Source organism: Trachurus japonicus, chromosome 1, assembly GCF_045865225.1.
Source record: "Trachurus japonicus isolate A0001 chromosome 1, Traja_1.0".
Taxonomy (NCBI): domain Eukaryota; kingdom Metazoa; phylum Chordata; class Actinopteri; order Carangiformes; family Carangidae; genus Trachurus; species Trachurus japonicus.
The window spans coordinates 27,149,371-27,171,405 of NC_140907.1; the positions used below are offsets into that span (position 1 = coordinate 27,149,371).

At 40.3% G+C, this 22,035-nt stretch overlaps 1 protein-coding gene and 2 long non-coding RNA genes across 4 annotated transcripts; 2 read left to right on the plus strand and 1 right to left on the minus strand.

Moving 5' to 3' along the window:
* The first annotated feature begins 4,396 nt into the window (after positions 1-4,396).
* Positions 4,397-9,993, plus strand: LOC146992059 (uncharacterized). 2 transcript variants are annotated; one of them, XR_015037156.1, is made up of 4 exons: positions 4,397-4,472; positions 4,573-4,643; positions 9,532-9,624; positions 9,791-9,993. It is a non-coding gene; the product is annotated as an uncharacterized LOC146992059 (long non-coding RNA). The 2 variants fall into 2 exon arrangements; XR_015037157.1 differs by having other exon boundaries at positions 4,422-4,476.
* Positions 9,994-12,869: 2,876 nt separating this feature from the next.
* LOC146992060 (uncharacterized) lies at positions 12,870-15,254 on the minus strand. The gene is made up of 2 exons (XR_015036240.1): positions 15,095-15,254; positions 12,870-13,092 (listed from the first exon to the last, which is right to left on the minus strand). It is a non-coding gene; the product is annotated as an uncharacterized LOC146992060 (long non-coding RNA).
* Positions 12,958-20,653, plus strand: socs1b (suppressor of cytokine signaling 1b). The gene is made up of 4 exons (XM_085783265.1): positions 12,958-13,083; positions 15,011-15,446; positions 17,515-17,702; positions 18,962-20,653. Exons 2-4 carry the CDS (start codon positions 15,186-15,188, stop codon positions 19,284-19,286), a joined length of 774 nt encoding a protein of 257 aa, XP_085639391.1. The 5' UTR covers positions 12,958-13,083; positions 15,011-15,185; the 3' UTR covers positions 19,287-20,653.
* The last annotated feature ends 1,382 nt before the right edge of the window (positions 20,654-22,035 follow it).

The window sequence follows — 22,035 nt, forward strand, 5'->3', positions numbered from 1 at the left end:
TAAAGTACAGGTGTAGTGTTTCTGGAGCACTTCACAACAACTTCTGTGCCACTTTTTTTCCCACACAAGTGAGAAACTAGAATAATTTTTAGTTCCCATTTTCCAGTTGAAACCTACTCTCTTTAAAGGGACAACGAGGAGTTTCGGAAAGCAAGGTGTTTTCACACTACATTTCCCATGAGCCTCCACGCACACTTGGGCCGGTGCAAGACTTGGGCCGGTGCAAGACGGACAGAAGCGAAAACATTTGCCAAGAATGTTTTAATTAATCAAGAACGAAAGTTGGAGGTTCGAAGACGATCAGATATTGTGTAGTTCTGACCATAAACGGCGATATTCCCATGAGCCACCGGACAGCGACCGGGAAACCGAAACTAGGAAATACTGGGCGAGTCGACCACTAAATAATAATATATCAAAATAACTATAAAGACAAAACGATATCAAAAATGGACCCATTAACAAGTGTGGGTAACGCAGATTCATCCGCATTAATATAAGACTCAAACTCCTCAGGGCCTCTTTAAGTGGTTAAAGATCCAATCAGCATCAAAGTGAAGGTCATGCAAGAGAGACAATAAAAACAAGCTTAAAGCAGAAGTAAGTGGTCCGGTCGTTTTCGCTAATGCTGCGTTCCAGGCAGGCTTTTGAAATCGTAAATTACAGCTTCAAGTCACAACTTACGACTTTGTAGCGTTCCAGGCAACCCACTCGTGTTTTTCCGACCTGTTTTACCGGTGAAAGTCACTATAACGGCCACTCGTAACTTCCGACCGGTGAACTCGTACCAGATCGAACTGGTACCACTTCACTAATGGTCAAAGGAGTCAGTGGATTTGGTCCGGGCACCTCCTGGGCATCCCCCCCCTTGGGAGGTCTTGGTATGTCCGACGATGGGGAGAGACCCATAATTTGCTGGAGGGGTTGTAAATATGAATATATACTGTATCCCTCTTGGCCTGGGGAAACATCTTGGGATCCCCCAGAGGGAGAGAGAGAGAGAGACATCACGTTGACCTTAAAGCTGCTGGAAGCATCTGTCTTTACATTTGAGATACAGCTCGAAATCAAAGTGAAATATTGATCTGACCTTCTGAGTCTGCACCCGTCTACTTAAACTCAATCATAAAGGTTGATGGTCCTTCTCCTCAGGAACTGGGATCATCCGTCCAAACTGTCTGGTCTGTGGTTCTCTGATGGAGGAACAAGCTGTACCAAACACTAACAGAGCTGCTTTTTTCAATAGTCTCTTGTGTAGCCTACACTTCTTCATTTCTTCAGAAAGCACCTCCTCTCCTAACACCTCACACATCCTAATATGTCTAACAAGCACTTAGCATGCACTTTACCTCATCTCCTCATGCTGCCTCCACCAAGGTTAACGATTGACTGCACTGCAGCTTTATGGATAAGTGTACATCGATTATTGCGATCATATCTGTACATTGAAAGCAAACTGGAAGCATGCCCTCATGTTCGGTATGGTCGTAGCAAAACGAGTTATTCGTAGAGATTGGAAATCACTTTCTCCTCCTTGTTTTAAAAAAAATGGTTGAACGATGGTTTCCTGTATTTATCTAGAAGAAATTCGATATACTCTGTCAGACGCTCACCACAAGTTCCTTTAAGTCTTGGGACTCTTTGTTGAGTACAATACAAGTGATAGACTTCACCCCCCGGACTAGTTACAATAGACATTATTGTTTTGTCTCATTTTGTTTTGTACTGACCGCATTGTGCTTTGTACACATCTCTGGACTGTGCCTTTAAAATCCACTTCTGTACTCTTGATTCAGTGCGTGGACTAATATGCATAATTTTTTCATGTTTATATTTCTGTGGCCTGGCAGTTTGTTTCATTTTGTTTTGCTGTATGTTGCCTGTGTTTTTATATGTGGTTTAAACTTAAAAATCTTTATAAATAAAGTGTTCAAAAACTTTTTCTTTTTTTTTGGCGGTTTCTGGGTCTGGTGACATTTCAAACAGACGCTTGAGTCCTGTCTCATTGTCCTGGACGGTGTTTCTTGATGTCTTTTCTCCTTCATCTTGCCGACAGCTCTGTAGCACCGTATAGGAGATTGATCATAACTTCATCTTCAGTAGGCTCACATCTCTGACTGAGAGGATGCAGGTGAAACCATCTCCCCGCCTGTTTGACTCAGATGTTTTTTTTACCCATGCAGACGAGCATGCACGCTCTCAGATGAGTGAATTCACGTCCTGTTGGCTGTTCTTTGTTCCTGAGCTTCGTGGTGCTGCTCTTTGATGGTATTTTACTCTAGAGGATCTCAAAACAGAAGTGCTGAAGTGCCGGCTGTTGTCCAGTGGAGTGTGTCTCCTGTGAGTGTAGCTCTGGGTGCACTTGAGCTTCAGGGAGGAACTGCTCTGCATAGTGTACAGGTACCGTTTAAACACATATTTGAATCAACACTTAACCTTAAACATGATTAAAATATAACATTTCTACAATGGTGACTGAGCTGCGTTGGGTGGTTTTATCTTCTGAATGGTTTGATGCATAAACCTCATATCCCAGTCCTCTGAAAGAAAAAGCAAGGACCAGAATGGCTTTTAAATAATAATAATAACAGCTGCTTTCTTAATGATGTGGGTTTGTAATTGTGTTACCATGGTCTTTATGTTTGCAGTATGTTTCAGTGTGTTTCTGAATCAATACTAACCCATGTCTTCGAGCATTTATCATCAGTCTGTAAAAAAGCACAAAACCACGTGTGACATTTTTGCACTTTTTTTTGGTGCTTTTCATTCAGTTAAATGGCCTCTTAATCTATTTGGTGTTGATGTGGTTTGTGGTCCCTTTTGATTAGATCACAGATTGTGGTTTTAATCTTTCTGGTTCATCTGTGACCTGCCCACAGCTGCAGTGTGTCACACCGACAATGAAACCGTTTAGCTGATACATTTAATGACAAATGGTGCCCCAGTGGTGCCTTCACTGACACGATCCTTCTGCTTTTGGGTTTATATATTATATCCCAAATAACACATCAAAACACCACAAACCACTCTCTGCTTTTAGGATATTTTACAGAGATTTTACAGATTCTTTTGTGGTGGATTTCTTTTTTCTTTGGATATATTATTGATATATTTAATTTTTTTTTTTTTTTTATTTGACTCATATTTCGTTCAATATTTTACATTTTTGGGTGCATTTTAGTTATATATTCAATGTTTTACTAATATATAAAACATATATATAGTATATATATATATATATATATATATATATATATATATATATATATATATATATATATATATATATATATATACTATATTCAGGTCTTGAGTGCTATATTCTAACTAGGGTTGACCTCACAGGAAGATTGTGCACCGCAGGTTACACACCAAAAATAACAGATACATTTAATTAGGTCATGTCTAACCTGACCTAGTGCACCTGAAACACAGAGCAGATATATTCTACTCAAAAACAAGTTTTGAACATGTTAAATGTCACCCACCTGGAAATAAGGGTGGGAGGATTTTTTCCTGAATGCAAAGCATCCGACAACACTGAGGTGATGGTCCAGTTGAGCAGTGAGCTGTGGACTTGTGGCGGCAGAAGTGGGAATATGAAAACAACTTAGGACGTACTCTTCTGTCTTTCAGTGTTAGAAATATCTTATTAGTTCAGAAAACAGCTACTATTTGCTGCCTCATACCCTCTGAGGAACAATTAATTTCAGTGTGTTAATAGCAGCAACATTAATTAATTCTAGGGATTTCCCTTTGCTTTGCTTCCCTTGTTGGGCACCTTCCCTTAAGACGCAGGTCCATGTTGACATAACTTGACTAAATTGCAGATTTTCTACAGTTTATCAGCTGCACATTCTTGCAGCTCATCTCCTGCTCCAGTGGATTCAAAGGTCACTGAAGTACAATGATCTCACTGTCGTCATGTGCATGACTTCGACTCTTCCTTCCTGACACAGAACATTATTATTATTAGAGATCATTGGAGGATGGTAGCCTACACTGATGTGGTTAAGTTTCTTTAGGCCAATAATTGTAAATAATAATCGATTAAATAAACAAATGCTGAGAGATTTTTATTATTATTATGTTGTTTTGCTCATTAGCTAGGTTGTTAGATAATATATGACATAATACAATAACACAATACAATAATAAAAAAATAAAAAAATATGTTGGTCATATTTGTTGCATGTGTAAAGTTATTTTTATTTTATCTGACTGAACCTGAGCAGTTGGTGGATGAACCCTGTTATAAACTGTGACATTGCGCCCCCGTGTGGATAGACGACTACATGACCGACCGAGCACCGTTTGTGTAACCACCTTACAAGCCCCGCCCACCTGCCCGCAGCTCATTGGACAGCGCAGCACATGGAAACACGTGATTGGTCAGGAAGCGCTCTCCGTAGAAAACACATGTGCGCATGACAACAATTGTGTAAGGGTCCTCGTCCTTCCTCCAGCTGACAGTAGGTAGCCTACATGTCTGCCATCAACATATGTATTTGTGTGAGGCAAAAAACAACAACACTTAAACGTAACATTTAATATTTACCCACCTGTCTCCAGAAATGCCGACGTCTCCCGTGAAAACGCGGATCCCCCTCACCAGCTTCGGCCACCTGATAACAGAGGTGAAGGTAGGATGAATGAAACACATCGGCTCTGTTCATTTCTGTGGGCTGTGTCTCTTTGGACAATGAATTTCTTGCTTTTACCATGTTTGTACATACTAAAGCTGCTGGTGGTGTTTAGATAATGTAGCCTATAAGCCTTTGTACCTTTATAAATAGGCTATCAGTAGATCCCACAAACACAACACTTAAGATAGGTGGATTTACCCATTTCAGCTGAACCCACTCTGAAGTTTTGACCTACTTGTAGTCGACTTGTTTCTCATTTACTATGCAAATGTAATTTCTTCTTCACCACATAAACAATACTACATGTAGCCTATGTGACACAGCTGCAGTAGCCTAAAGATTTTACAAACCAACTGTATCAATGGCTGATAAATGTAAAAGAAGATGACGTGAAGAAGTTAGTATTAACAACCCAGGTGCAACATTAAAGCAGAAGTAAGCGATCCGGTCGTTTTGGCTAACTTCTTGTCAGCTGATGGAGTTAGCAGTCCCCGCCCTCGTCCCTACGTCACCACATTCACGCGCATCCCTTGGCTGCACACACAGAGAGGACCGCCCCTTTATGCCGTTCTCTCTCCTCATTGGATAAAGGTTGTAGGATACAAGGAAAGTTTTCTCCTCGTCTTACAGCAGAGCAGAGTGACTGACAGACCCGTGTTTCGGACCAAACACTCTATGTAAGTGATTGCCGTCGGAAGATAGAACTATTAAAGACTTATATTAACACAAACATTCTGCTTACTTCTGCTTTAAAACCCTGTTTATTTGTCAGATGCATTGGAGAAAGTGATAAATTGATTTATGAAGCAGCAGTCCTTTAATGATGCACCAGGTGGGGTAAAAAGTTTGCATGCTCCATTGTGAGATGTGAGAATTAACCATTTGAAATAAGTCTGAATAGATAGATAGATAGATAGATAGATAGATAGATAGATAGATAGATAGATAGATAGATAGATAGATAGATAGATAGATAGATAGATAGATAGATTATTCATCAATCAGTTTTATTATAAAAGACGAGTGCACTGTTGAACCTCCATTATGAACAACAACATTATTTATGGAAGAATATAGTGATCTGGATCTGGTTGACAAAGCTGTTTACCACTCACCCTGTGATGTGGAGACAGGATGAAGCTCCACCTGTTTAGTGATTCCTCCTCAGTGTCAGTCATTCATCAGTGCAGATCTGGTCTGACACAGAGCGGAAAACAAAAAGTAAATACAGCAGGTTAGTGATATAAATACCAGTAATATCAATCACAAACTTGGTTTATATAGTGGCAGTGATATCAGTTCTTACACTGATAAAATCAGAGGTTTACTTCTGCCCTCATTACAATCTGAATATTTACATTTTAGTTTTTATAAGCTGCTGCTGCTACTGCACCACTTTCCTAAACCGCTGCATGAATACAATCTCTCCTTTTACTGCTCAGATAAACTGGGTGGAGGGGCACCTTCCACAGACTGAAAAAAGAAAACAGTTTCTTTTTAGCTTCGGCCTTGATCAGATAAGAAAAGCTGCAATAAAACGAGGCTGATATCTGGTTCACACTGCGGCAGAACAAGAAACAGTGTGACCAAGCAGTAGCCTACATTTATATTGTAAATAAGCAGTTTAAAAAGTAAAATACATCAAAATAAAGAATTGAGACATTCAAAATGTACACGTTATATGCAATATAAGACCAAATGTAAGGCCTAAGTGCAAATAGATGCACAAAAATATACTATTAGTAAAACTCAGGATACCAAATTATGTGATTTTAAAGAAAGATTGTCTTAAAATACAAGTTTTATAATAGTTTGTTCACTTTCTGACCACTTGGGGGCAGCAAAAACAAGCCGAACACTATATTATCCAAATCCGGTTCACTTGATGAAGTTGATTTTCTACTCATTCAGAAAGGTAATCCTTCATTTAGAGTCTTGTTTGTGGCGTCTGGAAGAATGAGAGTTCAGTTTTCACTCTGTTCACTGTCTATTCCAGCTCCACGAGATGAAAAATAGACTCTTCTAGAAATGTCTTCTATACAATAGAGAAAAGATTTGGAGGAAGAAAACGAACTGGTTATTTGGACAACTGTGAACCACTTGACCTCAAACCAAAACAGGAAAGTTGTGGACCAAACAGTTCAACAGTGAGCCACGATAAAGCCAAGAGAAGCTGTGGTTAATCTCTGTAGGTTTATCAGATTATACTGTAGCTGCATTAAGAATATAAAACATGAGGGAAGGCAGCAATCATAGCCTTCACTTTAATGCTGGTTTTTGTTTAGATTTAGATATGATACAGCACAGTTCTCCTTTTGAAGCCGTCTGTACAGTATTTAATGAATCATTCCAATGAATACGAAAATAATCTTGAGGAAGTACGCCTCAGATTACAAAGCAGTTCATGTGATCTGGAATCAATAAAAAAAAAACACTTTCTGTCTCGTAGTGCAGGTGCAAGTGTTTTATTCTTTTCATTTCAATGTTTAAACACTGCATATTCATTACAAATTCAAAGTGCTTTTGGACGTTTAAACTATTAGAAACTGTGACACATCATTGGCAACTTGGTAACTGTAAAGACACATGAAGATAATGTGAAAAACTTGTAACACAGGTTTTTGACATTTAGACAGAGCAGCTGAACCTGGAGTCACAATGTCTGTTCTAGGTTTGGTTTGTTCCTGTAGTTTCTATACCTCAGTCAGTCAGTACAGTAGGCTTATTCAGGATGAGACACACACACACACACACATCAAGACACACACAGCTGGCAGAGATCAAGCAGCAGGAACCAGAAACAAAAAGCCTCATTCAAAACGGACAGTCTGTACAGGAAGCGACAGAAACGCTCACATGTTTTTGAGAGCTGATCCCTTTTTTTTTTATATAAAATGTTTGGTGATAAAATCTATTCAGCGATGTTCTTGCGTACAGTCAGTAGTCATTACTCGGATTCAACTACGTGCACATAATTCATCAACACACAACACTCCTCTATATCTGGTTATAATCTCTGTTGTCTGAAAACGTCCTCTCCGTCCTGCTGTTGTCCCACTCGTCTGACCGAGCCGTGATCCCACCACGCCGTGATGTTCAGCCCCCACAGGTCAACAGCTCATGTGAGATGTTTTTGTTTTTTTTCGTTTAGGCCACCAACTGATATAGTGCCACAAGAATAAAGGAACAAATCGTCCCCATTGGTGCTCATACATAATCTCTCTGCCCCCCCAAAACGCTTCCCTTTCATCCTGACCTGCAGCCTGTTCGCTGAATAACAAACACGCTGCCTGGGAGTCCTCGGGCCTCGCCGGATCTGTTCATGTATCATGTATATCACAGTAACATCCACTGTAGCCCGTGGATACGACTCCTGAACCTGCCCTTCGGGACTCTACGATACTTTGGCTGTGTGAGCTCAAGCACCTGGTGCCTCCACCTAGAATGAACGGTGCTACAGTAATTTATATGAGAAGACAGTTTCTTCTTCTCCCTGGATGTCATGTGTCGAGCATTTTAAAACTGGCTTTCAAAATGAAACTGGTTTCATTTTGAGAGAAACGGAGTTAGATAAGGAGATTAGACCACTCCCATGTTTTCATGGTGGTGTGGTAAATACAAAAGTACAGCAAAACAGACAGCAGACAGCTAGCTTAGCATAAAGACTGAACAACGGGGGTAAAGGGTGAAAACAGTCCGTCTTAAAACCACAACTCATTTTTGTGGTTGCACTGAAACAAGAGGTGCTGATAGACGTTTTTTTTTTTTCTTCTCTCGCTTAAAACGTGCTGTTTGCCTCCTTTTCCAGTCTTAACGCTGAAATTAAACCATCTCCTATTTAGCATTATACTTAGCATACAATAATCCTAACTCTCCTGACGCTAACTCTTAGTAAGAAAGTGAATTTAATAACAGGATATTTCACAAAATGTAAAATTATTTGTTTGTAGCTTCATCTCTGCTTTCTGGTTTAAAAGTCCAGCATGAAAAAGGCGCAAAAAAAGCAAGAAAAAGCCTTGATGGACTTCTGTGGCAGCTGGGGGAATTCAGATGTTTTGTTAATAATCTCAGCATATGCATTAAAAGGAAAGAAAAAAAACCTTTATAATTTAAAAGCAAAGGAAAATTACAGCTTTAAGCCTTTATCGCACAGAGAGAGGCTGCAGCGGCGAGCTGGAGGAGAGTGAGAGCTCTTTGCTTGCCGGGGTGATTATTAGCCCGACTTGCAGCTGATTTCTTTTTTCCCCCTATAATCGAATTCAGAGGGAGTGTGAGTCGAATGCACATAAGATGCTGTTTCATTCCAACCTCACCCCATCAGCAGCAGCAGACTAGTTACAACATGCAAAAGTATTCAACTTCTTTATTTTCTGTTTCAACCCTCAACTGTCACTTTCAAAGAAACTGCTCATTTTCATTGCAACACATGCTGTGTATGCAACATTTTCACCTTTTCTTTTACTTAAAACAAAAGTAAAGAAAGCAAGCACGACCTACTAGAAAGAAGGAGCTTGATCATGTGATATTTCAAATCCGTCTTCCAAGGTGCGGTGGTTTCACATTCATTTTGACTGTACATTGTGTTTTTTATCTCTGGTGTGCGTGCAGGTTTTATTGATGCTGTGTTATTGTTATAGTTTTTTATTTCATTTTAATGTTGTGTTTTATTATTTTATGTTATTCACAATATTTCCCTTGCTCATTAACTTTGCATTTGAATTTAAACCACTTTTATCATGGAAAAGTAATACTAATCTATTAAGTGCACAGTCCTTCCTCTTATTGTGTCCCTCTGTGTGTGTGTGTGTGTGTGTGTGTGTGTGTGGGTTAGTGGAGTTGTGGTTTGTTTTTCACATGTTTTTTTTTCTGTGTGTGTGTGTTTCAGAGACAGCTGTTTGGCATCGAGGCACCAGCTTCTGTGGAACTGACTGGTTGGAGGAAATACTTTAATAGCTACACTCTGCAGGGGCGTCGAAATGTACATCACACACACACACACACACACACACACACACACACACACACACAGGCTCTGATTAATGTGAAATTTGATCCACAGTTATTGTGTTTTTTTCTCAATTTTGTGAAAAGATCCATCCCTCAGTCCAGTCAGAAACTCTGTCCCTCTCTCTGCTCTCTTCCAGTGTGTCTTGGCGACTTACGGGATCTTGGTCGTAACGGCAGCTGCCTACGTCATGCACAGACAGAACAAAAAAGAAACGTCCACCTCCACGGCCTGAAAAAGGATCAGAGTGACATTTAAATTTAGAGCATGAGATGACATGACATTACAGAATCGACAAGTTGTACCTTTTTTGGTAATAAAGACTCTTTTCTCAGAGGTGTATATGAGGAGTTGTGCCGGTTACCAGGGCGTTATGAACTGTTGTTGTGTTTTGTTGTTTGTTGCAATGTGCCCATGTCCTGCAAAGGAAACTGCCACCATAGGAAACCATATTATTTTCTTTCTTTTTTTTTTTTTTTTACATTTGTTTCTGTGGTTCATCCGGTGCTCAGAAATCACTCACTGGTGCATGACAAGGAGCTGCTACTCTGCACAACGCACTGTAAAAAAATCAGCAGGCCGGACAATAACACACACACTGTAGCTACTTTCTCTTTCTCTAAAGTCGCTGCAACAAAGACCGATGGATGAGATTGTAGACGTGGCAGCATTCATTGGATTCTATGTAATATGAGTCTTTTCTTTTCTGCTCACTCCTTCCCAGCTGAGCGGAGTTCCCCTACAAAAGGCTCAGGGGCGGGGCGGGGCAGCAGAGGTATAGTACACAAAACGAAGTCGACCTCAAATTATCCTAAAACAATGCTCGACACAAAATTGGACAAAGATTTATAATGATATATGACACAGTTTCCAGAGGTTGCGTCTGTGCCAAAATCAACAAGTATGGATCCAAGGTCTGTTACTAAATGCACACAAAAAGGTGCTGAGGCGTCTGGTGCTGCTGTTCATCGTGTTTATTGATTGAGGCTGTGTGTGTGGACGACGACCAGGCAGGGAGCCCAGAATAAGACCCACTGCAACCCCACCCAACTCCACATCTGCCTTTTAGACTTCATCACTGGTCTTCTCTGGTCTGATGGTAACTCAGTCATCCGTCCTGCCGCTGATCCGATTTCCAAATTTTCCCATTTCACTCCGCCTGTCTCTCTGTGCCACAGCATGTTTTCTCACTTGATGGACTCTCCAAGCTTCAATCCATGTCCCATCTTCGCAAAGAGGGGAAATGGGCGGTTGCAGTCTGTTGGGTCCCAGCGTTGCCACCCTCTTTCGTAATGCGATGGCCTTGTGGAGCAAAAGAGCCAGGGGAATAGGAAAGGCGCTCAACTGGGTAGATAAAGACCGTAACACCCTTCCCAGTTCAGCCTCGGGGTTATCTCATTTTCAGTGCGCACATGGTCTTCAACATCCCTTGTAGGAAATGGGCTGCCAGTGTTTTCTTAATCTAGCCTTTGTTGACTCTGAGGTGTGCCCAGCTTTACGTCTCGAGCTCAAACTGGCACCAGCAGAGTCCGACAGCTTGCACCTCGTCGTTTTTCCACTGTGTTGCTTGCTAACCCTCCTCCCGGCCATGAGCATTTGTTTTACAACAAAGAAAGCGATCCATGGAGCAGTGCATAACAATATTTTTCATTTACACATTACAATGTGTGTTTGTGTAGTCAAATTCAAAGGGACAGTGCACATTGATCAACATTTCTTAACAGAAAGTAAATGTGCTCGAATTAGCTGAGGGCTAGTTTTCATCGGCAGTCCCTTTGCCAGATGGTAATAGACATGTTGATAATAATTCAATAAATAAAAGCAATTAAAACAGCATGCATTTCATACAGTAGATTAGTCATTAATCCGTGCATGTATGCTTTAAAAAAAAAAAGAGTAATTAGCAAAAAGCAATTAAAACAGCATACAATACATAGATTAGACATTGGTCAATACACTGCACCAAGGGACAGGACTCAACTCATTGAACACTTTGGTAGAATAACACTCAGCTGCATACTCAATACCATCATCAGTGCACACATCTTAGCTCAACATAGTCAGTGCTCATGTCTGTCATAAATAAGAGATTAGGGGTTATGGGGTGCGTTTGTGTTGTGGTGCCACTGAGACGAGACAAACAAAGACCTTGTTTAGGCCACCAAAATCCCAGAGTCCAGGGTCCAGAAGCATCCGGTCACCTCGTCACTTACGGTCACTACACTGTCAAAGGACCCATCAGGATCAGGCTGGCACGCAGGTAGGGAGGGCGATCCTGAGGGGAGATTGTGTTCCACAGTCACTCTATTTCCTCTGCTCCTCTAGATTCCCACACCTACTCCCCCTTTACCTTATCCTGTTATTATCTACTACAGCTACACCTCCCTGATGTTCCCACTCCACCAGCTGTCAGATTTCTTGCCTCCAGGCTCACTGACTGACTGACATGTTTTCCAGAGTCAGACATACCTACAGTTCATATTTTGTTTCCAACTTCTTGTCTGCGTGGTTTATTTCCCAGTTACAGTCTTGAACCTCTGCCAACTCGCTATGTTTAATTTAATTTAATTCAGTTTATTTGATAGGGACAATGCAGGTTAACATAGTGACACTTCCCACTCGTTACAAACAAGTCAATGTGACTGATGTTCTGCATACAGAGATTATAGCTAATGCTAGTTTCCAACTCCCTTCCCTAGTTAGGCTTTTAGTGGAAAAAAAGAAAGTATGAAGAAAGATATCAAAATTACATACAACACTATAAAATGTACAATACATCTAAAATCATACCAAGTCATGACACATTAAAAATGCATACAATTCTGATTTTGTTTCAGCCAGATTTTAACCTTTGTATTAAAAATTCCACGCATCAAACAGTCCGGTAAAAAACAAAACAAACAAAAAAAAAACTATAAACTCGCTTCTGCTTAAATTTGCACACGCACACACCCACACACACACACACACACACACACACACACACACACACACACACACACACACACACACACACACACACACACACACACACACACCGTGTATTGCTGGCAGATCACCTGATTTAAGGGAATTCGGTCTGACTGAAGTGAAAGTAAAAGTGTAGCGGCACCTGAATGGCGTGTGTGTGTGTGTGTGTGTGTGTGTGTGTGTGTGTGGATTAGTGTGTGAATGTAAAGAGCATGCGCAGGCTTTCCCCCCCCCCCCCCCCCCCCCCCCCTTTGGTTTTCTTTACAGTCTTATTGATCCGGTAACAGCGGCTTTGATGAGAGACTCAACAGGCTGTATAGCCAGTGCGCCCGCCCCCTCCCTAAAACTTTAAACCGAAAGTAAAACAGTTTCTGCTCAGTCAGACCAGCGACTGAAGGCAGCAGAGAGACATTCACTGTCTGTGTGCGCGCTCAACCACCCACTGACCCTCACTTACTGCAGGTATGTGAGCTTTGTTTCATGCAAAAACAAACCAGCGTCATTATTAGAGGTTTTAGGGGTTTTATTTGTGTATTTACTTGTGCAACAGCCATGAAAACTGATCAATCCGGAGACGTGCAGTTTCCCTCTGAACTGCTCCTCTATTTACTTACTGCGAAATCCAACGACAACAGGGTCAATTATCTACATTTAAAGACAATATTGTATATGTAAATTTCCATTATGTGTGGGAAGTTGTGAGTGAAAATCTTTTTTCTAATATACCAGCTCGTGTATTTCAAATTTGTCACAGTATCATTTGCTTTCATATTGGAATAGACCTAAATAAGATAGATATAGGCCACCACAGCATGTGAATGTTTTTTTTTGTTTTTTTACAATAGATCAACAGGCGTTATGTGAATGACAGGCTAATCCGTTATAATAGTTTTGTAGTTCTTCTGTGGGGTTTGTAATTTTTCTGAACACTTTAACAGCTGTGGCGCTGCAGTCTATCAGTGTTTGGACAGTGCATTGTTGTTTTTCTGAACTCTAGCACATAACAGTGGATTTCAAATGGGCCAATGGCTGTGAGGAATCACTGCGAAGGTACACTGCAAAAACAAACCAACTGAATAAAACAAATAAAAACTGGGTAAAGTGTTGTTGAACCATTAACCCAGTCTGGACGAGCAAGCGTATTCACAACAGAAAGTTAAAACTTGCCTTCCTTGTGTCGTTAACATGTTTAGTGTGATCATTCTGGTAATAAAAAACGATCCAAAAAGTGATAACAACAGATTATCCTGTAATATAGCAGTGACATATTCGTATCTGCTCTGCAGTTGGGATTTTGAAAGTAAAATAATTGGTGCAAATGACAATAGATATATATTTTTAAGTGTGATGTTAACATGTATCATCACAATTTCAGCAAGGAGATGAAGCAAAACATTGAATTAAAACAGACATTAATTATATATGTTCAAGGAAAGAGATAACCGTGCTGGTATGAACAAGCTGTTTATTCTAATTAATATATTAGATTATGTAAAAAAAAAAAACGAACTGAAGAAAAGTTCTCTAAACAAAAGGCTCTTTAAAACATAAAAGCAGCGTATAGAATAATAACATAAAGCAGCACAGTAAATGGGACAACAAACAGAAATCTCGCTAGCATACTGAGAAAGTGAAAGTCTTTTTTGGGGTCATTCCAGTTACATTACATCCGCCGTTCTCAGATTCTCCATTAGACTCGTTCATACACTGAGGTAAATTAGGTTACCAGTGCCCTAACAGCAGCTGTTAGTGATAAGTGTATTTTTTTATTATGTCAAATGATCATGATCATCATCATTATCACCTGAGTCTGCAGCTTCTCTCAGATTTAAGGAGCATGAGTCTCAGCTCATGGTAATTTATTTTGTCAGTCTATCTCTAAAAAAAAACTACTAAACTACTTTTGTAATAAGTTAACTGTGTAAATATGTTTTCCAGTAAAAGGCCAAAAAACATATAATGGACATTTTTCATAGTTCATTTTATAAATATTCTTTTAATAAAGAGTAATTGTCATATTAATCTTATTATTTTGTTGACAAGATACAGTCAAATAAAGATCAGTTGCAGCTCTAGTTCATTGTTCGGCCGTCTGACTCAGAACTGAACGGTTTTGTTTTCACTTATCGTTCTAACACAGTGGCGTCTTTCACACTCAGACACACCTAATCCCATCCACTAACCATAACGTCAGAGATTCAGTTCCTGGATGCTGATCTGCAAGATCCTGAAACCCAAAGCCATCAGAATATGAGAGTGTGTCTATTGTGGAAAAGACTCCTGTAGCAGAGGATTATGTATATTGTATTGTATTGTATTGTTTAAGGGTCACATGACGTGCAGTTAAGTCAAATGGAAGATCGTGACTGTGTTCACTTCTGTGTTTCAGCTGAAGGACGTATGAGCGGATTCAGCCTCTGCTCTCCTCCAACCCTCAGTTGATCCATCATCAAAGACTTTTTTTTAAAAGAACAAGATGGAGTCTCAAAGTCGACGAAGCGACAGATGACCCGGCGGAAAAGAGACAGCGATGGAGGATGTGAAGCTGAGGAAAAGTGGAGGAAATGGTGCAACAGGTGGTCAAGAAGAAGATTCTCCATTGTAGGATGGTCAGAGACAATCTGGAGAAAAAATTAGCCCAGAGCCGACAACAAAACGCCACAGCTGAGACACAGAGCCAGAGCGAAGCCCCGGAGGAGCCAGGAGGCCCCGAGCAGAGCCCAGAGAGAGTGAAAGCAGACAGCCAGGAGCCGACAGAGAGGCAGCTGGACATACTGCACTGGAGCAAACTTAACTTAAGAGACGAAGCTGAGACCTGGCGCCAGGTTAGTGCCCAAAAAGTAAACAAAACCCCCCGAAATCTGCAGTTTTGTGTTTTTAATTGCTTTAGTCCTCTATTAAACCAGCGAACAGATGGCTGCAGCAACATTAAAGTCAGAGATCAAACACCGGGGTTTCAGTTTTGACAGACACACCCACAGTGATTGATGATGTACCGTGAACAGACAAACACAGAGAATAGACATAGCTTCTCTACTAAAAAACATTTAATTATAAGATAAGATATAAACAAAAATCTGTTTTTTATTATTGATGCATTCATGTGTCCATAACATTTCTTTACTGCTTTATATAGTAATTGCAGTCAATCTGAAACCAGTATCTTTCATATAAATATGATGAATGTGTTGGATAGAAAAGTACCATGTTTCCCAGGTGCAATGGTTGATGTGATCGTAAATGTACTTTCCAATACTAGTTACATCTGTTGTGGTTGTTTTTTTGGGGGGGAAATATCCCACCAAATAGTTTTAACTGTTGTAACATGGCTATGATACAGTATGATTCATCATCACTTGAGGTGTTAGTTATTAATGACAAGCTTTCCACACATGCAGGGTTCCACAGGAGTGGATGTAGGTTTTTGTTCTAGCTTATACAACAACATAAATCACCATATCAACACTAACAATAATGGCAATAATTGGATTAAGTAATATTTTGATATGACACAGATATGCATGTGCAGATCTTTATCACAGTAGGACTATAGTTTTAACAATAGAAGTGTGGAAAAAATGTACTACTGAGGAAATGAAATGTGATACGTCTGCTTTGATTAGAAGAGTGAAAGTCATTGTTGTTTTTGATAAATAAGGACTCTGCGCATCACTGTGTTTCATGCAAACAGAGCTAATCTGCACTAAATCCCTCAGAGAAAAAGAACTGAGGTTCCCACACACAACGTTTCTGCATCATCACTTGGAAACTTAATCTTTAAAAAGTCAAACTCATGAGGTCATCTTTGTATTTTTTATCTTTGGGGATGGAAACTTTTCCGTCAGTCAGTCCTGACAGCACAGAGACTGTCATTTAAACAGAGTGTGCAGAGCAGCAGATGGTATATAATAACTTTATCACTCATACTCGAGTGTATCAAAACGTTAGTGGGTGATGGTGATGGATAAAGACTCTGATACATTTGTTGCACAGGAAGTACAGCAGTGTAAACAATGAAATACTTTCTCTCAATTATTAGGCAAATTATCTAAAAGATGTTCAAATAAGATATTGAAAAACAATTATTAAAATTGAAAGAATGATGTATTAGCAATTAAGATATGCAGAGATAACTCACTTTCGGTATAAAACATAAAGGAGTGACGAACAGGATGGCATCGGTTTGGTTTCAGAAGTGTGGGATGGGGAAGGGACTATGACGTAAATACTACTACTACTAGAGGAAATTACACGTACAACTCAAAAATAATGACATAGGATGACAAGAACTTATTAACTTATTAATAAAATGTGTTATTTTTAGGTTGTTATATAATGATCATAAAGCACTGTGCTTTGCTATTTCCACGATGACTGATGTCAAACCGCAGCATCTGTATAGACGAGCTGGTTGGCAATAGAGGTCGCTCTAAAAGTCTGGGTAACACTTTATTTTAAGGGGTCCTTGTTCCTGTGTATCTACCTAATTAATTACAGTGTAATTACCTATGTAACCGTATGTAATAACATGTACTTACATTGTAAATACATAGTGTATTTTGGTGTACTTACAGGTCCTTGTTACACTTGTAATAAGAAATGCCAAAGTGGCCTCTCTCTTTGCACAAGCATTCTATTACAAGTGTAACAAGGACCTGTAAGTACACCAAAATACACTATGTATTTACAATGTAAGTGCATGTTATTACATACGGTTACATAGGTAATTACACTGTAATTAATTAGGTAGATACACAGGAACAAGGACCCCTTAAAATAAAGTGATACCAAAGTCTGTATACAGTATCACTCTGTTTATAGATGATTGGATCTTGAGGAGTATTGATTTCTACATGCAACATTGTCTGTACATGTTCTCATCTTGTGCTGTAGCTGGTGACAGAAGCCGACGCCGACAGCTGGCCCACACACCTCCGGCCGTTCAGCAGCCCCGCTGAGTACGAACTAGTGAAGTGCACTTACCAGCAGCTCCAGCACAGCGGTTACTACTGGGGACCGATGGCCATGGAAGAGGCTCATGACATCCTCTCTGATGCATTACAGGGCACCTTCCTCATCAGGTCAGCCACTGCTTTTACCTCAGACTTTTATCTTGTGTGCATTAGTGTTGTGTTGTTTAGTCTGCTTTGTTTGGTTTGCTTCTCTTTTTTTTTTTTTTAAATACAGCTTTAATATATTTAATAAAACAAACATTTTTTAACATGAATTAGCAGAGCCTCTTGGAATTTCCATCCATTTCTGATGTAAAATGTGTACAACTGTTAAATTCCTCATGACTTTAAGACAATTCCTGTTTTATGAGCTGCTAAACTTCTCATTTTAAAGTAGAGGAACACATTTTTGTCCATTCAGTCAGATGAACATGTCAACATTTGAACAAGCTTTTCTTCTTCCTGTAGTGACTCATCCTCTTCAAACATCTGAGTAATGGATTCTTTCCAAATGTCAGTGTTAGATAGTGGGGACAAAATGTGACAAAACAGTAGTTAGTTTGACACGGTCAGTTAGGCTATCAAGTGCATTTTTTTCCCTCAAAGTTGAATACAAATTCCCTGTTATTTATTATTGTTGATCAACAGGTAATCAATGTTATGGCTAGAAAAGGCAAGAATTTTACACTATAAAGGCTGTAACCCAATTTAAATCTTGTGATTATATACACTTAAGATATAATCGCTTTGGGAAATTATCTCATTCTGGGAACAGCAGGAATGATAACGGGAAAAACTTGTTTAAATGTTCATATGGGCACAAGATTATTTCTCAACAGACTTGAGGGGGGAAAAAAATGCTACTTCCTCCTTCTCTACACAGATTAAATCTGGAAGGTAAAAAAAAACCTGGACAATGTTGTAATGTAGTATTACCATACTTTCCTCTGCTGCTGCTTGCCCACTATCAAGCTATTCTGAGTTTGGATTACTTTGTCTTTACTTATTACTTATTCTCTAAGTGTATATTCTTTGCTAATTTATCTGAGGCTTGGTTAATTAATTTTCTTTGTCTGTTTTGGATGATCCTGTGGCCGTATTGGGTGCTTTTTGTGTAGGTGGTCTAGTTTAGGACCAGCATGCACCTGGGTGGGTGTATGGAGAGGAAGCTTTGTTGTTGGTTTTCTTTGGATTAATCACCAAGACAACACAATGGCTTTGTTTGGACAATGATTTATCCTTTATAGCCTGTGTAAACCACATCAGTGGCCTTTCTTTGAGGACAAACAGCCACATAGAAAAAATTTTTAAAAAAAGAAAAAGAAAAACCAAACAGTGATTGTGCACAAAGTGACAACAAAGTGTGCATGTTGTTGTGTGGTTTGCAGAGACAGCGGCCAGCCTGACGTTTTCTTCACTCTGAGCTATCAAAGCGAGGACGGACCGACCAGCGTCCGTGTCCAGCTGAACAACCTGCTCTTCAGTCTGCACGGCAGCCAGAGGAATTTCACGTCGCTCTTCGCTCTGCTCACTTACTACACTAGCTCCTCCTGTAAGCTGACTGTGCCGTATCGCAGACAGCGTCCGGAGAGCCTGAGGCAGGTGTGCAGGAGGGCTCTAATCCGAAAATACGGAGCGCAAAACATCAGCACCTTATCTGGACTCAGCCCTCAAGTTAAAAACTATGTTTGTTCCTACCCACATTGTATATAGACTCAAGTGTGTGTGCAAAATGTTAGTTGCTGTATCAAGATGAAGTGTGTTACCATGTATATTATATAGTGTATATATATATATTGTGTTATTTTGAATAAATAACACAAAATATACACAAATACAACACAGAGTAATTGATCTGCAGACTCTTGATGTGCAGTTTACAGAACGTCATGCGTTGCTGTGACTCTTGAAGTAGGATGCATATTATAGTCAGTAGACTACACGTGTTATCTATTGTGCACAGGACATGATGCAGCAAAAACCTCAGTAACTTTGGTACGACTGCCTCCACAATGGGACATATCAGTTCACACCATACATTTTAAAGAAAAATGCTGCTGCTGAAAGCTGCCTTAATCGATGTTTGGCCTCCAGGGGGCAGATTGAGATCTAAACAAGTTGGCATATCATTATTTTATGAAAGTCATGGCTAAAAAAAAAAAGTGAGTGTGCATCAGTGAAGTGATGGTGTTGTTTGTGTTGAATTAAAGGCAAATATTTATTATTATCATTATTATTACTTTCTGATAGTAGAGATTAACCTGATATTCATCCAATATTTATTCTGTTTCACCAGCGGTGGTTGAGGTTGCAGTTATCCTGTTATCTCAGGACAGAAGAATTGTTTTGTTTTCTGGGTTTTTTTTTTCTCACAATGGGATTATGGATGAATCACCAAATTAGAGTTCATAAATCAAAATACAGTCGGTGACTCAGACAATCTCAGCAGGCACATTGAACTACACACTTCCTCCTTGATGTTGATTACCTTCTGTTTACTTGAAATAACATTAGGAAATTGCTTTTTAATCCCAAGATAACAGGATAAAAAATAATAATAATAACTGCAACCACGTCAACCACTCGTGGCCTTTTGTAGTGTCTGGTCTCCACTAACCCCTAAAAAATGATGATAGTGTCTTTCTTCAGACCTTTGAGTGAGTGAGTGAGTGAGTGAGTGAGTGAGTGATGAGCTGTTGTAAGTAGGTTTGTCTTTTGTTTCGTATGTGACTTCATGAGAGCAGCTGAGGCCAAATTATAAGATTTGATTGGTGTGAAATCCATAATAGTTGGGTAACAGAGGCTGCAAAATAGATGAGCTCCTCTGGCCCTAGATCTCTTTAGGATTGACCGATCAACATGTTTTTACTTGATTTAGTCTTTAACGCAACAGTATTGATTATAACAGATTTAAAGTTTGGACTCAAGCACACTTGAAATGATCTTTTCAGATCCTGTGGAACGACAACTGTACAGTAGCCTGATGCTTTGCAGATTTTTTGCAAGCAGTGAATGTCTGATGTCTTTATTTTTGTTTTAGTGAAGTATCAACACCTGAAAGGGGGTTGACAATAAAATGCACAAGCCTCCATCCATTCCTCTCTCCCACTGGTAGGATTTACATAACCTCTGTGATCCCTTGATGCCCGCTCTATAGCGCCACCATCAGGTCAAGAACATTCATTTGTCAAATACTTCAGTTACTAATCAACAGTCGAATATCAGTAAAATGAATGATGTTCCCATCAACCTTGGATATATTTATTTTAAATAGTATTAGGTAATCTGTTCCACTTCCTGTCCTAAATATGACTGGCAGTGGCCCCTTTTAGTTTAAATTAGCCCGGCACCAGGGACACACGTATACACACACTTTCCCTGTCCTCAAATTATCTCCGTTAACTCATTAACCTTAAAGATGTTGACGTAAAACTGTCACCACTGTGACACATAAAGGCAAGACAGTGTACTTGTGCAGCATCTTGTTCAAAACAGGCGATTCGGTATGAGAAGTATTTGAAATATGAGAAGACAAACAGCCTATATATAAGATTTAAAAAGTATAAAATGGCTTAGATTTAAAAAAAAAAATAAACAAAAACGATCTGAGTTTAACAATATAAACAGGCAGAAATCAAATTATGCCGCAGACTTGTTCCAGTTTAGTAGCTACAAAACATGAATGAATAAAACGCAGTGTAAATATTTTTTCCACATCTACTCTGAGTGTCCCATGGGTCCGCGCGAGCACGGGCTCCCAGTGTCCCGTGCTCCGAAGAGTGCACGCGACTCAGTGCACTCTACATTATCATTACGATGTCAAACGACCTCTCTTGACTTGTGCGCCGCTCGCACGCGCGCAGACACGCGGACAGGGATTACAACAACTGGAGTGGCGAGCGCACAAGCAGCTCGTGTTTATGTAATGCCATATGTGACAGTGAGCGCGTGTGTGTGCGTGTGTGTGTGAGAGAGAGATAGTGTGCGTGCGCGCGCGCTGGAGCTGGCGCGAGCTGGTCCAGCACCGCCGCGCGGGGACAGCGGTCACACGTTAAACATCAGCGACCAGGCGGCAGCGCACGTTATGTTTTTTTGCGGATTGAAGGGCTCGTGAGATTTCAGCCGTTTCAGCGGGTTTATAGAGTATCTAGAGGGACGTCGCTCGCGCTCTACCGTTTTTCCACGCACGCGGCACCACACCACCGCACCGCCGCACGTAGACCCGGTGAAATCGTCACGCGGACAGAATCTGTGGAATCTGTCGCGTGTGTGTTGTGTGCTGCTTGCTGCCCGCGCGCCCAGAGAGGAGGAGAGGAGGAGAGGAGGAGAGCATCCCGACCGAGAGCGAGAGCGCGAGGCCCGGTCGGTCGGTCGGTGTGGGGTCAGTAGCAGCAGCGCGCGGAAGGGGGAGCGGCAGCAGAGACCGGGACCTGCGCTGGACTCGAACCGGAGCAGCAGCAGG

Coding starts and splice junctions, on each gene's coding strand:
- socs1b (XM_085783265.1), top strand. CDS start 15,186: ATGGTGCAACAGGTGGTCAAGAAGAAGATTCTCCATTGTAGGATGGTC. Junction 15,447..17,514: donor AAGCTGAGACCTGGCGCCAG/GTTAGTGCCCAA, acceptor CTTGTGCTGTAG/CTGGTGACAGAAGCCGACGC. Junction 17,703..18,961: donor CAGGGCACCTTCCTCATCAG/GTCAGCCACTGC, acceptor TGTGGTTTGCAG/AGACAGCGGCCAGCCTGACG.